At 43.6% G+C, this 15170-nt stretch overlaps 1 protein-coding gene across 1 annotated transcript in view; it reads right to left on the reverse strand.

Annotated features, from left to right (window-relative positions):
- Window positions 1-3366: 3366 nt before the first annotated feature.
- WDR43 (WD repeat domain 43) overlaps window positions 3367-15170 on the reverse strand; it is a 31822-nt gene continuing 20018 nt past the window's right edge. The window contains exons 12-18 of the mRNA XM_037066656.1: window positions 12116-12202; window positions 11250-11281; window positions 10170-10233; window positions 7916-8029; window positions 7168-7237; window positions 4750-4796; window positions 3367-4651 (exon numbers count right to left, since the gene is read on the reverse strand). Coding sequence (XP_036922551.1) covers window positions 4463-4651; window positions 4750-4796; window positions 7168-7237; window positions 7916-8029; window positions 10170-10233; window positions 11250-11281; window positions 12116-12202 — 603 coding nt within the window. The 3' untranslated portion in view covers window positions 3367-4462. The remainder of the gene's footprint in view (window positions 4652-4749; window positions 4797-7167; window positions 7238-7915; window positions 8030-10169; window positions 10234-11249; window positions 11282-12115; window positions 12203-15170) is intronic.

Below are 15170 nucleotides of genomic sequence, written 5' to 3' on the forward strand. Positions count from 1 at the left end.
CTACACTCAGCTACAAGACCAGCCAATTCATTTCTTATTCCAATTTCACACTCAGGTTCAAAGACAATCTTCCAATTATAAAATTGGCTTACTGCGTCATTTTTCTTGTGCAAAAAGACCTGTCAGCACTCAGTGTGAACACTGACCCGCCTGAGAGGTGTATTAAAAATAAATACATCATTTAAATTCCACTTGCTCCTGGAAGTCTGGCTAATGATTCCACCGTATGAACGTCCATCGGCTCCAGAGACGAGGAGGAAACTAGGTCTCTGAACCTGTGAAGTCCCAGCCCACTTTGTGAGCACCGTGACCACGTGGGGCTGGCGAAGGCAGCTGCCACGTTGTCCCTCGGCTTCGGTGTCTGCTTTCGCCAGGCAGTCACACCCCCTCCCTTCTTTCCAACTAGAAAAAGTTAAACTACAACAGGGCCAAGGGCAAGGTGTAGACAAACGACAATTTTCCCCACACCTATTTCCATTAGGAAATCCTTTATGACTTCAGCATCCAAAAAGTACACTTCCTCCCCATGTGCCATTATCACCTAGAAAAAACGTCAGGCTTTTCAAAGTAGTGATTTTCAACTCTTGGATTTCTTGTTTCATATTCATTTCACTCTGTTCTTCTGACGTTTTTCAAAGTAGTGATTTTCAACTCTTGGATTTCTTGTTTCATATTCATTTCACTCTGTTTTTCTCATAACTGACTGCATATTAAAAATTACACACACAGCCCTGACTGGTGTAGCTGAATGGATTGAGTGCGGGCTGCAAACCAAAGGGTTGCCAGTTCGATTCCCAGTCAGGGCACATGCCTTCCTCCTCAGGCCTGGTCCCCAGTATGGGGCACTCGAGAGGCAAACACACACTGATATTTCTCTCCCTCCTTCTCTCCCCCTCTCTCTAAAAATGAATAAAATTTTTTTAAAAAAGTAATAAATAAAAATCATGCACACGTATGTGAAAACCCATGCCAGGACCCACGAGCAGCCTCATTCTCTCACACCAGTCGGCCAGCCCTGTACAGAAGGGTGGGCACCAGCCATCCACGCGTCCTTTGTTTCCGATCTGAATGACACCTGCGAATCCATTTACGCTGCTGCGGCCTCTTGTGCAGCCAGTTTTGCGAACCAGCAAAGTACCAGTGCAGGAGGGACCTCGTTGAGGTGCCACCAAGGTGAACGACACTACACTAGATTAATAAAGAAAACGTGTGTGTGTGCCTTGCCCTCAAATGATATAAGGGCACTACAGAAACCACTGAAGCCCCGGAGGGTTTATATCCCCCACAGAGGAAAGAAGCGCCAGCTGAGGGACATTTCCTCCCCTCCCCTCACGTGCCCCCGGGGTCCCTCTTCTGTCGCCAACACTGGAGCTCCAGGCCCCGCGCCCTTCCCGTGCGCGCTCAGACCCTTGGGAAGCTGGCCCAGCCCTGTGCTCACTGCCACTTGCGGCAATGCCAAGCCTCCACCCCCACCCTGAACTCCCCCGCCAAGTCGACCAGGCATGTGTCTGCACCCCTCACACACACAACTCGACACGTGCAAACCCAACTCCTGACCTCCGCACCCCACCCCACCCACAGCGTCACACGTGTGCTCCAGCAGAGAACTCGGGAGTCACAGACCTACTTCCTTTTTCTCACACCTCACAGAAATCCCACTAGCTCTTCATTCAAAACAATCCCAGAAACCAATTCTCACCGATTCTGTTACAACCACCCTGGTCCAAGTCACCACCCCATTTCAGGTCTCCCTTTCTCACTCACACTGGTCTCCTCTGTCCCAACCTGCCGGCCAACGGGCCCCTGTGGCCCCCTGCTCGGAACACGCTCCCCCAGACCCCCACTGCGCAAACTTCCTCGCCTCCCCCTAGTCCCCCAGGTCGTGTCCTCTCAGTCAGCCCTGCCCTGACCCCTGACCTGTAACCTACAACCTCCCCTCCTCCCTCCCTACTCCTAGCTCCTCGCTACACTTCCCCCGCCCGCCCAACACTCCACATTAAGTCTGCTTACCCAGTGTACTTTCACTGCCTCTCCCCCTGCAGTGCAGGCAGCTCCTCCAGGCAGGTATCTTCCCCTCTTACGTGGTGATGTACACACCGAGCAACTAAAGGGCCCCAGCACGGAGTAGGCGGTAAGCGTTCCATAAATGAATGTGGCGACAGCCTTGCGTGTGGCATCAACACGCCACTGTGCTCACCGTCCGGACCCCGCCCCGACGCCCGAACACCTCTCCACAGTAACACCCCTAACCTGACGTCTCCCCATCCACTCACACCAAACACCCTGAGCACAGAGAACGTGTTTCTCCACCTTCACCCCAGACACAACCACCTATTTAGTACACCTGCCCAAGGCATTCACACCCGAACCCAGTACAGAAACAATCGGACAAATCCGGACGGGAAGACATTCTTCGACACAGCTCAGTTTTCGCTGATTCACTTAAATGCGGAAATCACGCATAGGCACACGCCACACACGGGAATGTCCTGGGTAAACCGAGCACTGACAACCACACACGGTGTGTGATCCTGGGTGTGTCATGAAAGCTTGGTTTTTCAAAGTCAGAAGTTGGAGAGAAGTACCAACCTCACAAAAGACACCATACCTACAACCCAGCCATCTAGATTAGGGGCGGAAAGACAGTGGGGTACCTCCTAACAAACCTAGTTTAACTCTGGGTTAACCTGAACAATCCAGAAGCCCGCACTGCAGTCCCAGTGTCCAGGCAGTCAGGCGCAGGGAAGTCCGGCTCACGAACCTCCACGGGAACGATGAGCACGCATGCGTGCCGCCAAGGCCCTGCCCGTGGCAGCGGGACCCAGCCAAGCGGGGCTGCGTCAGTCAACGACCATGAAGTTACAACAAAGTTCCCAAGCCGCTGCTTCGTCACAAATTGTAGATCACACAGCACTGAAAGCATTTACCTGTTACTGCTGGTGGAGCAGGACTGCTTCACACCCGTGTAACCCGTACACAAGCCCACACACGTGGCCATTTCTCTACATACACCACAAGACAAGCGAAGGGTAAAGATGAATTATTTATTCACTTTACAAAGAGAATGGTATTAAATCCCCATAAACAGCTCCATTTATAGACAAATATAACTGTACATTTGAACAGCAGCTGGCTCAGACGCACTCCCCAAGACGCCCGCACAGCTCCAGCTGTTAGTCCAACAGAAAGCCCTGTCCTGCCGGTGACGGTGACGGTGACGAAGCCCCTCAGAGACCGCGCGGGTTTGGGTTTTATACTCACGGGCGGGAAAAAGAAAACCATCTCCCCAGCCCTCCCTCAGGAGTTGAGTTTCCATCCACACACTTCCTAGACAGCACTAAACAAATACTGGCTTGTTCTTTAAAAAAAAAAAAAAAAAAAAAAAAAGACTGATAATTTGAAAATGCTTTTGTAACACACCAAAATACTTATTTATACATACATAAAAAAATCTTGAGTCAGATTTTATTTTGAAGGTAAACAGACACCCTAACACTGCCAGAGTGGGTCATGAAAAGAAAGAAAAACATTAAATTACTGAATTATAAAAATATTTTCTTTGGAAAAAAACTCCAACAAGGTTATATCATTAATATCTAAAACCGAAGAGGAAAAAAATAAACAATTGTTCTTTGATCCATTAGTAATTTAAATAAAAATGAAAATATCTTCGAAAGCAGCTGTAACAGAAATTTTCAAAGTTGCAGGTAATGAGCACTTTTAAATCTAGACACTAATGATTCTTTACAGGTAACCTGCAGTCGAGAAAAATCTTTAATATGGCTAACTCTTTAGGTTTTAATTACCATAATTTTTTGTCTTTTTAAAAAACATTTCGTGTGACAGCTTAAAAAGCAAGTGGCCGTCTTCGGGAAGCACTCCAAGTACCCCTCTGACCCAGACCAGATCACCATTCCTAACAACCCACCGGGGGCACTGGCGATTTCATTTCCAGTTACAATCATTTCACTCATTTGTTTTTCCCCTTCATACTTTATGAAAATGTACCAAATAACAACCCTTTCTCACTAGTGCTGCTTCATCTGGGTTTGACGAAAGATACCAACCTGAGATAAGAGCTGACTCCTTCACAAAAGTCCAGTTCTCCAACCCCTATCTGGGAAATGTCTGTATCTTCACAGATGTCAATTCTCGGTATGACCAAGTCACCCTAGGATATTACATTATAAAAATATACCATATATTGGACACTCATGTCAGTATATTGCAGAAAATGTGTCTATTTACTGTGTAAAGTTTATTAACATCCGAATGAATCTCGCTCTTATTTACACAGTTAAGTCCTGCTCGGGCAGCAAGGCGGCCGGGGAGCCACGGTCAGGAACTCGGAAATGCGCAGCAGTCCCTGGCCTCGGTCACAGACACGGCCGCCCCCAGAGCTCGGCAGCGCTGGGTGACGTGAGCCAGAGTGTACAGGCCCCACTGGCTTGCTTTTCTGTCTTCACTCTTCTTCACTTTCATTTTCAGGATCTAAATCAGAATCTCCATTTAATTCCTTTTCACTTGCCACATCTCTGTCCTCACCATGTTCATCATTTTCTTCTGAATCCTCATCTTCCTCTTCATTCTCTTCGTCAACATCCTCATCCTTTTCACTTTCTTTCTCTTCCTCATCTTCATCCCAATTATCCTGGTAGAAATATTAAGCAAGGAAAGCAGTCATGAAGGCCTTGTTCTTATAGAATAAAAGGCCTAAAAGATTCATGTGCCAGCAAACAAATTACTCACGTCCGAATCTTTATCTATTTCATCATCAGACTCCTCTTCAGAAGATTCTGTGAGGGGGAAAAACCCAGCCTTAATTTTGTGATCAAAGCAGAGGGCAAAGCCCTGAAAACTACAAAGAATCAAATACCTGAATTTACTTTCAGAAATATAATGTTGAACTATGATCCAACTAAGAAATAACATTCATATTTTTATCAGCATAAACACATCATATTATTCCATCAAGATTTCATTAAGCAAGACCAAATACCAAAACCCTAACAAAATCCCATCTTAAGAAACAGTGGAACCCTGACCAGTGTGGCTCAGTTGGCTGGGCGTCGTCCCGCAGGGCGGAAAGTCGCCAATTCATTCCCAGCCAGGGCATATGCCTGGGTTTCGGGTTTGGTCCCTGGATGGGGTGCATACGAGAGGCAACCAACTGATGTTTCTCTCCCTCACTTTCTCCCTCGCTTTCCCCTCTAAAAGTCAAATCTTTTTAAAAATTAAAAAAACCAACCAACCCCCCAACACAAAGACAAAGATGTGGAAACAGGGGAACCCTGCACCACGTAGGGGGGAGTGCAGACCAGTGCAGCCCTGTGAAAGGCAGTGTGGAGGCTCCTCAAGAAATTCAAAATGGAACCGTCGTGTGACCCAGCAACTCTACCCGAGTCCACAGGAAAGGGAAGCGAAGCCAGAACCCGCAGCCGGTGTCCACGGCAGCAGTACTCATGACAGCGAAGGCACGGGAACCACCTGTGTTCCTGACAAATGAAGGACTAAGAAACTGCAGTGCACGCAATGGAACAGCCATAAAAAAAGGAAAAAACCCAAAGAAACCCTGCCATTTGTGGCAACACAGATGGATCTGGAGGGCACTACACTAACTGAAAGGGGTAAACACTGTTATGATCTCATGTGTGAAATCCAAACTAACCGAACTCACAGGTACAGAGAACAGACTAGGAGTTCCCAGAGGTGGGGAGTGAAGGAACTGGATGAAGGTTAACAGGTTCAAACTTCTAATTATAAGTAAAACTACATGTGTACAGCATGGTATGCTTTTATGTCCTTCAGTCATGTTTAATAATTCACAAAAGTTTTGTTTCACTTTTTGGATGTATTTCTAGGTACTCCATAGTTTTGTTGTTGCTGTTTTTTAAAGACTTTATTTATTTACTTTTAGAAAGAGGGGAAGGGAGGGAGAAAGAGAGGGAGACAAACATCAATGTGTGGTTGACTCTCACATGGCCCCCACTGGGAACCTGGCCCACAACCCAGGCATGTGCTCTGACTGGGAATTGAACCGGTGACCCTTTGGTTCACAGCCCACACTCAATCCACTAAGTTACACCAGCCAGGGCTAGGTACTTCCCTAGTTTTATGATTGCTATGAATGAGGTCTTTTTTCCAGATACATTTTCTGACTGTGACATACATTAGTAAACACATTATTGGAATGTAATAATGCTATAGATTCCATTTTTGCCTATCTTGGTATCCAGCAAGCTTGATTACTGACATCTCTCTTTAATAATGGTGCATCTGTAGACTCTGCTGTATTTTCTAAGTGGAGAGGATAATACCTGCAAAGCTCAGACTTCTAGGATTTATTTCTTTCACACAGTACTAGGGAGGATTTCCAGATGTAATAAAAGGTACGTTTACTGTCTTGCTCCTGACTTTCTGAAAATGCTTCTAAACTTTGATATAAAGGAAATTCCTTCAAATTCCTAGATTGCTTATATAATCAAATAATGAGATACATTTGATTTTACTGAATCTGTTCTATTAAAATATAGAGTGTTCCCTGTTAATCTAGTAATAACGGTGTTACATTAGATTTCTTGGTGCTAAATCTTACAATCTTTAAATAAATTCTGCTCTTGGTAATGACTTAATTACTTATGCACTTCTATAATCAATTTGCTACTTAGGATATTTAAAGGTTCATCTAAAATGTTGTTTTCTTCACACTTTATTTGTCTGACTTAGAGTAACAAATGTGTAAATTGTATACGGTGAAAACAACTTATTCCTTGAAAGATTGATAAAGTTCACACACAAAACCTCTGCATCTAGTCCCCTGTGAAAAAGTTTTGATTAAATCAATTTAATGCTGTTGGCTTAGTCAAGGTTTCTATTATTGTAAAGTTAATTTTGGCTGTTGACGTTTCCTAACAAACTACTGTACCACCAGGTTTTTCACGTCTTGGCGCCGAGTTCTCGTTCAGTGCTCTACCTCCACCTCTTCCACACCTAGTGCCCTTTTCCGTCACTGTTTCCGTGTTTGGCCTGTTCTCGCCGCAGGCTTGCTCATTTTATTGGAGAAGGGGTGTCGGCCCGTGGTCTTACTCACAGTGACAGTTTTACAGAATAAGGTAACGAAATTGAGTCAACGTGAAAAACAATCTACCCCACACCCCCACGCTTTACCTTCTTCATACACCAATTTTGCCTTCTGTTCAGGACAAGGCATTCCTTTTGTTTTTTCTGAAGCTGTAACCTGAAAGATAATAAAATAAAATACAATTCGTCATAGAGTGTAAGTTTACCTCAAGTACCATAACCCAACCTTCTCCAACAATAAACTCACCCTCAACCACCATAATGGATGAACTCAGTGTAACATGGACTAAACAAAGAGCAAAAACAAGACTCAAGTACAGTAAGGAAAGAAGTACTCGTACTCTGTACAGGTTGAAAACCTTTTAGCCCCAGCCAGTGTGGCTCAGCAGACTGAGCGTTAGCCTGCGAACCAGAGGGTCACTGGCTCAATTCCCAGTCAGGGCACATGCCTGGGCTGCAGGCCCGGTCCCCACTAGGGGGCATGTGAGAGGCAACCACACATTGTTCTTTCCCTCTTCCTCCCTCAAATTAAATAAATAAAGCCTTTAAAAAAAAAGTAAAGAAAACCTTTTAAAAAGGTGATCAAAATGTCTTCCTGTGCCGTAACTTTTTTCACTATTTAACGACCCTGTAACTTTTTGTTCCCAGTACCACAATCATCCTAACTATTAACAACTGAAGCATAACAAGAAACTGAGTGAAAGCTGAAATAGGCACAACTAAGTTTACTCACTGCCAAATACATTCACTTCCCAGTTACAGACTGGCTCATGATTTAGCAGTTTCTTAGTGAGACAGAGAGCTTTCAAAGCACCGAAGTCTTTAATTTACTCACTTGTGTGATTAGAAGGATAAGCTTTCCATGAAGGTGGGAGAGTTTCTGAAAAGTTTTAACTCTGCTCTCCATTAACTGGTATAGTGTTCCCAGCTGAGGTACCAGGTCAGGCAACTATGGGGAAAAAAATTGTTCGACACCGTTAGGACACGACACACCCAGTGAATACACAGACCACGCTCCAGCGCGCCTGGGCACTGAGCCGCAAGCCCTCTGCTGGCACTGCTGGTGGCAGTGGCCGCTTATGACACAGCCCACCAACATCTCAGACTTTCAGAGTCTTCCAATGTCCTAACAGCAAAATATGACACAGTTTAAAAAATAATAATGCGAGCTCAGAAAGAGAAACTGCAAGGCAGGACAAAGGGTAGGGTGAGACTTCTTTGTACTCATCACAGTATTGCAGAGACAGTCCATGTTTAAGGGAGACAGGAAATAAAAAAAATATCCCCACCACATTCCTCAGGGCTAGAGGGGGTTCCCTCTGAAATGTACTCCGATAGTACCCCATTATCTACCACAGCTACTAGGCCCCAGCAAGCTAGAGGAACCTTTTCACAGCCTCCAGAGACCACCAGGAGGGAGTGACAGAGTACAAAGCTGGCCATACAGTATTTCAAACACACGGCAATTAATCCTCTGACTCATGCTTAAGAAATTAAAGCGGTTAATTTCATCTCTCCAGAGCTACAGATAAAGGAACCCCACTCCTTACCCTTAATTAGCCTCACTTGCCCTCCTATCTCCGACATTTTAGTATAAATAAAAGTATTTCATTCAAGTGTTAACCCTTAAGTGGCAAATATATACAAAAATAAAAATGAAGTTTAATGTAACTGCACTTCAATTACCATCATCTCCTTTTTATGTGTCCCTATTCAGACTATAAGCTCCAGGAAGACAGGGACCAGAGACCCGAACCTTACCAAAGCGCCCACGCCTAGACCGTCCTTGGCTAGAAAAGGCACTTTTCAGCCTCTACTCATGATCGCGGAACTGAGGAAGAGGCAGGAGGAAAGGGCCCTTGCTGGTCGAGAGCTGCTGCGGATGTCAGTCCTCTGGAGACCAAACGCGTTTGCTCTGCTTCTGAATGTCACACAACTACTACTCCGTAGCTACTACACCTTAGGAGTGGACTCCACAAGCAATCCTACCACAAGGCCTTCTAAGGCTCTTCGCCCTTCTAAGCAGGTGATGTAGATTTCCAAACGAACGCTGCCTGTTTATCAGCCAGAGTCCCAAGACCGGGCACCTGCAGCGATCCCTGCAGCCCATGCCCACGCCGCTCAGCCACTCTTGTCATCGCTGCCTCCGATTCACCCCCAGGGGCCTGACAGCAGGGAGACTCCATATCCATTGTTTCTTGTTCCTTTCCCCGTTCGAACATTGTAAGCAGAATTCTCCATGGACACACCAAGAACAAACTGCTGGTGCGAAGCAGCTCCCCCAGGAGTTTTTCCCTGTTTCAAACTACTGAGGGCAGGAGGAGCCCGAGACAGAGGACAAGGGCCGTGGCCGGGCAGGAGTTGGGAGAAATGGTGGTAAGAAAGGAAGTGCTATAGTTTAAGGAGCAACTAAAAATACACTATCCATTATACCCTTTTAAAAAACCTATTGCAAAGTGACAAATAATCCAAGAAAAGAAAATCTCTTCTACCTTAAAATGTAACTGATTTAATGGCACGGCAAAGAACACAGCTCATACTCTGACATGTAATGTTTTTCCTTGTGTGGCCATAGGTGCTGTGCCCCCTCCCCGCCATGGGCGCAGATTACTGAGCGCTGGGAGCAGCCCCAGCAAAAGGCCACATGTTGAATGCGTAACTTAGGTCGTCATAGTAACAAGCTGCCTTTTATCCTCCTGGGACAGGCAGGGCAGACATGGCAGCACACATACAAAACTTGTAAAACCAGCTACGTTTTTAAGAGGGAAGAGGAAAGACACATACAATATAAAGATACTTTTCTGAACAGGCTAAGGATATAGAAAACCATCTGAAGGCTAATACGTCAATATGTATCCACCTCCAAGTTCTCTATGAACGTGATGTTTTTAAATCCAGGAGACAAATAGACCCATTTATAAAAGACAGCAACAGTGACATTACGCCACTGCAGCTGGGGAGAAACAACACTCTAGAAGCAGCAGCTGGTGGCCGAAGGACAGAGGCAGAGAGGGCGGTTTTGGAAAGCCGTCAGGTTAGGGTCCTTATCAAAGTCGAAATATTCAGCAACTGTAGTTGAAAAGACTTACTGTGGACAGGTACGAGGCATGGACTGTCAACACACATTTCAGCCACTGGACCATTAAAACGGCACTGGAAGAAAGGGAAAATAATCCAAGTAAGCTCATGGACACTAATCCCAAATTAAATACAACTGAGTTACAAAGTTAGGAAAACTCAGGCAGAGGGAAGATCTACAAATTGTGCTCTGAGAAAATGCTGCAACAAAGAAACCTCTGTGAATTTGATGGCTTTTACAGTCCTTCGTGACTATTTCAGATCTGTGTCATATACCAATCTCCCAGGGAGGCAGGGGGAGGTAAGACAGACGGAAAGAGGACAAATCCCCTTCCTTGAAAACAACTAGAGAACAGAACTCAGGCTTCCCTCGTAACTCACTGCTGTCAGAACCCTAACCTGGGCCCCACTGACACTGCATTTCACTGCAGAGCGCCTGAGCCCAACCGCTACTCATCATGAGGCGCAGACAGCGAGACCTCCACAGGAACGGTAAGGACTAATGTAGACCCAGATGTCTGCATTAGTAGACAAAATGTAGCCAAAATGAGCCAGGCCTAATTAATACATTCTTTGGCTTTTCTTTGTGGAGCATATCAGGAAATAACTTAGAAAAACTGCATATTATAGACACTGGTAATACTATACTAAAGATTAGGATCTCTGAAATTTCAACTTTCTATTGAAACATTTAATTATCAGATTATTAACCCAAAAAACCACACAAAATGTACTTTTCTCTAACATACTGCCTTATGCTGCCTTAGCAACTCCTAGAGATCAGGCAAGTTCTGCCAGTGACAATTGTACACCAAATCATTAAATAAGACTAATTCATTATGAGCTGGTTAATAAAACTAAAAACCCTACAAAGGAGTTTTCTAACAGAAAAAAAAATAAGATTTTAGAAATAAAAAATCTTTCAACTTAAAATGTGGGGAGAACAATTATCTGTCACTTGAAAGTGCTTTTTAAGTCAGAACTGGGGGCTCCCTCCCACATCATTCCATGCCATCAGACGTCGCTCTTTTTAACAATCACCTCTAAAATATTTACAAAAGCAAAGCAATTAGGTCACCTAAACAACTCACCTATTAGGATGTCCTTGCAATCTCTTCGTAAGCTGAGGGGGAGAAAAACAGAGTCAGCAACAGCATTTGGGGGAGAGCCCACTGCCTTGGATTCCGATACACACAAACCCACAGAAACAAAGGAACACGCTGCCGTGCTAGGAAACCGTCTCTCCTAAGTGTCCTGACACGAAATGTTCAACCGATATAACTGAATCTGGAGATACATTCCTGCCATGAGAATCATTACCTGATCTAATCTAGGCTAGGAATTATACGAATGAATGCCCAGAATGGGCAAGTCCACAGGAACAGAAAATAGGTTTGAGGATGCCAGAAACTAAGGGTAAGGGAGAGGGGGAGTGGGCAGTGAATTTATGGTTTCTTTTCGGTGACAACTGTACAACCTGTGAATATACTAAAAAACACCGAACTATGTACTTTTAAAGGATAAAGTTATGGGTTCTAAATTACATCTCAATAAAAAATACATAGAAAAAATCGAGGTGGCCCTGGCTGGTGTAGCTCAGTGGATTGAGCGCGGACCTGCGAACCAAACGATCGCGGTTCGGTTCCCAGTCAGGGCACATGCGTGGGTTGCAGGCCAGTTCCCTGCAGGCCAACTCCCAGCAGGGGACACACGAAAGGCAACCATACATTGATGTTTCTCTCCCTCTCTCCTTCCCTTCCCCTCTAAAGATAAATAAGTAAAATATTAAAAAAAAAGAAAAAATCGGGGTGAGGCAAATACTGTTTGAGCAGATTAGTATCTATCATCCACGGTGAATACCCAGCTTGTTTGCACACTGCAAAGCCACTTCTCCAATACCGGATCTAGTCTTAACCCCCAGCATTAGAGCCTTAAAAAGAACCGAGCGCTCAGTTACCTCTTGCAACAATGGAATAACAGCATGCAGGGGCATCCTTAACACAGTCCTCCTTATTAAGTTTGAATTCCTAGTTTGAAGCACTTTCTGTGAGAAAATAAAAGTAGAAGCATACTCAAAAGCTAAGAACACTATAGAAAAATACAGTAAAATAATTTTAAAAGCTAAGCAATAAAATACCAACTTAATTTTAGCAAACAAAGGCTGGAGAAGCTGAATGAATAATGCTGTATTTTATGGCTACCAGAAAAGTCCACTCTTTGGCTACTGGGACATTTACTTCAATAAACAGGACTCTTCTGCACAAATTGGTAGCTACAAAATAGGCATGAGGATGTAAGTACACCATGAGGACTACAGTAGCCAAAGAACAGATGTGCAGGACCCAGGGACAGGGACCACTGTGTGGGGACTGCCTGATGGAGTCGGGGTGTGGCTGGGTCCAGGGGGACAAAGGGGGATAACTTGGGACAACTGCAACAGCATAAACAATAAAATGCAATTTTAAAAAATAAAATAAACAGGTTTCTTCTCTACAAATTCTAAACTTTCATCAACTTAATTTTTTTATATGAAACAGAAAAGAACACCTCTGAACATTTAAATACAGATGAAAAACTTTGGGAACTTTGGAAAAATTCCCAAACCTTCATTTTATGAATTAGAGATGTATCCACAGAAGAGTGAACAAAACATACCAAAATCACACATGAAAAGCAACAAGCATTTTAAAATTAAGTGTCAACTTCTTCACAATGAGAAGATCATATAATGAGTGCTTTGAGGGTATACCAATCAGAGAAACCCTGTCTCCACCACAGGGTAGAGAAAAGGAAATAGAACAGATTAGCCCTGATCCTGGTAGGCCTTTCAAATTGGAGACCTGGTAGGTCTCCAAACCCCAGACACCTCATCCCTAAGAGAGGGTGAGAAACAAGAGCCCTTCCAGGTCTCAAAATCCTGACTTCCCCTTCCCCTTGAATACTTTTAAATAATTATTTTTTTCAAAAGGGTTTGCTCCTAGAAGAACTTCCCCAGTGGCTGGCAAATGCTGTTTGGTGGTGGTTGTTGCTGTAAAGGTCATGCTCAGGAACTAAACAGCACAAGTACCAAAGGACAAGATACAGAATGTCATCATTTCAGAATTCCCTACGGATTTCATTTGCTTGTAATATCTTTACATCAAGCCCATCAAGTACTGTTTAAAAACTATCACTTGTATTAATTACATTGTTCCTTATGCAAAGGAAATAACACTTTTTATTCAGTCACTGGGAAACTGAGGAATGGACTGTCCTGATTTAACAGTCCTACTTAACCTAGTATTTTCACTTTCAAATAATCAGAATACCAGATTCAAAGCAGAATATGCTGATCAGAACTTCAACAATAATTCAGAACATGCCTGATAATACTAAACACTGAAGTCACCTCCTAATCATAAAGAGTCATCACAAAATTCTAATAATGTGCAAGTTACGGGGGACGTTCTGTCTGAGTAGTCCACAAATTATTTTTCAAAACGCAGCACGTTTTCGTGAAGGTCCCCAATCTTCACAGGCTGTTCACCCAACCAGCAGGCTTCACTGTCCTAAGTGCCAGTGAGGGTGGCAGCACTGCGCTCTCGAACCTGCTGCTGCACATCACACCAAAGCTTGGTTAAAAAACCGTCCAGGAATGAAGGTCTGAAAAATAAGTTTGTGAAATCCTCTAGTGCTCTAAATCTAAAATGATCAAAGAATTTGTTGTCCAAGGGATACCTCTGAGAAGGAAAAGAGTTACTACGAATAATTACAGCAAGGGAAGAGGTGGAAGCCACACTGCCACAGGCCAATGAGAGTATCATGCGTGGCCCAGCCACACGTTATTCCAGACTGCAGGGCAGGATAATTTTTAACAAACTCTCAGACAATTCTTATGCCCACTAAAGACAGAGGTTCTGCGATAAGTTTTCACATTTAAAATAAGCAAATATGCCGTAGTATGCAGATGTTGTGTTAGAGACATGTACACTTGAAACCTGCATGGTTTTATTAACCATTGTCACCCCAACAAATTCCATTTGTAAAAAAATCTTCAAAAATAAATAAAAATAAATAAGTTATCCCAAACCAAGTAAAATTATAAAATGGATACAGGAGTTAGCATTACTTTCTGCTGAGAATATATTTTAAAAAACAACACTATAAACCACAGCCACAACTAGCAAGGAGATAATATCAACAATGGCTTTTATGACTTTACTACGTTATAACTGATGCGTAATAAACAGTGCACACTTAAAGTGCACTATTAAGTGTGGCTCAGTGGATTGAGCCCTGGCCTGTAAACTGAAAGGTCACTGGTTCGATTCCCAGTGAGAGCACATGCCTGGGTCGCAGGCCATGTCCCCAGTTGGGGGCACGTGAGAGGAACCATGTATCTCTCACACGTTGATGTTTCTCTCCCTCTAAAAAAAAAAAGTAAATAGATAGGACCTTTAAAAAATTGTAATAAAAGGGGCATTATTGGTGCTAGACCCTGTATGATCACAAACTATTTTAAAAGTAATTTTTAACTTTTTAGACATGCTGGTTTCCTATCTCATTTTGCAAAATCACCTTACGTAAACATAAGATATTTCCATTTAAATAAAAATATAATAAAAAATAAACTATTCATCAGCTACATATTAAAGCCACATCTTTACTAAGTGGGACTGTAATATCACTGAGTCGCTAAGAATAAATGCACTGAGGCACGTAAACTGCTATAAGCTGATCAGGCAGTGCTGAAAGACAATTTTTTACACTTAATTTTTTTCTGCAGACCACTATCAAACTCTGAAATTTAAGAAGACTTAATTAAGTAACTTCATACAAGCAGTCACCAACTTACAATCACAGCAATCTTAAATGCCTCCCTTTATACAAAATTTCTAGTACTTTTACCTCTAAATACTTCATAATGTAACCCCCAACCCTCTTGAATTTTTCCCCAAACCTCCTACCCATTGCCAAGGTTCCACCTCACCGGCCCCTCTCACGGCCAGGGGGAAATAAGTTTCTGGAATCCA

Source organism: Sturnira hondurensis, unplaced genomic scaffold (assembly GCF_014824575.4).
Source record: "Sturnira hondurensis isolate 20B ecotype Veracruz unplaced genomic scaffold, ASM1482457v3 Scaffold0016663, whole genome shotgun sequence".
Classification (NCBI taxonomy): domain Eukaryota; kingdom Metazoa; phylum Chordata; class Mammalia; order Chiroptera; family Phyllostomidae; genus Sturnira; species Sturnira hondurensis.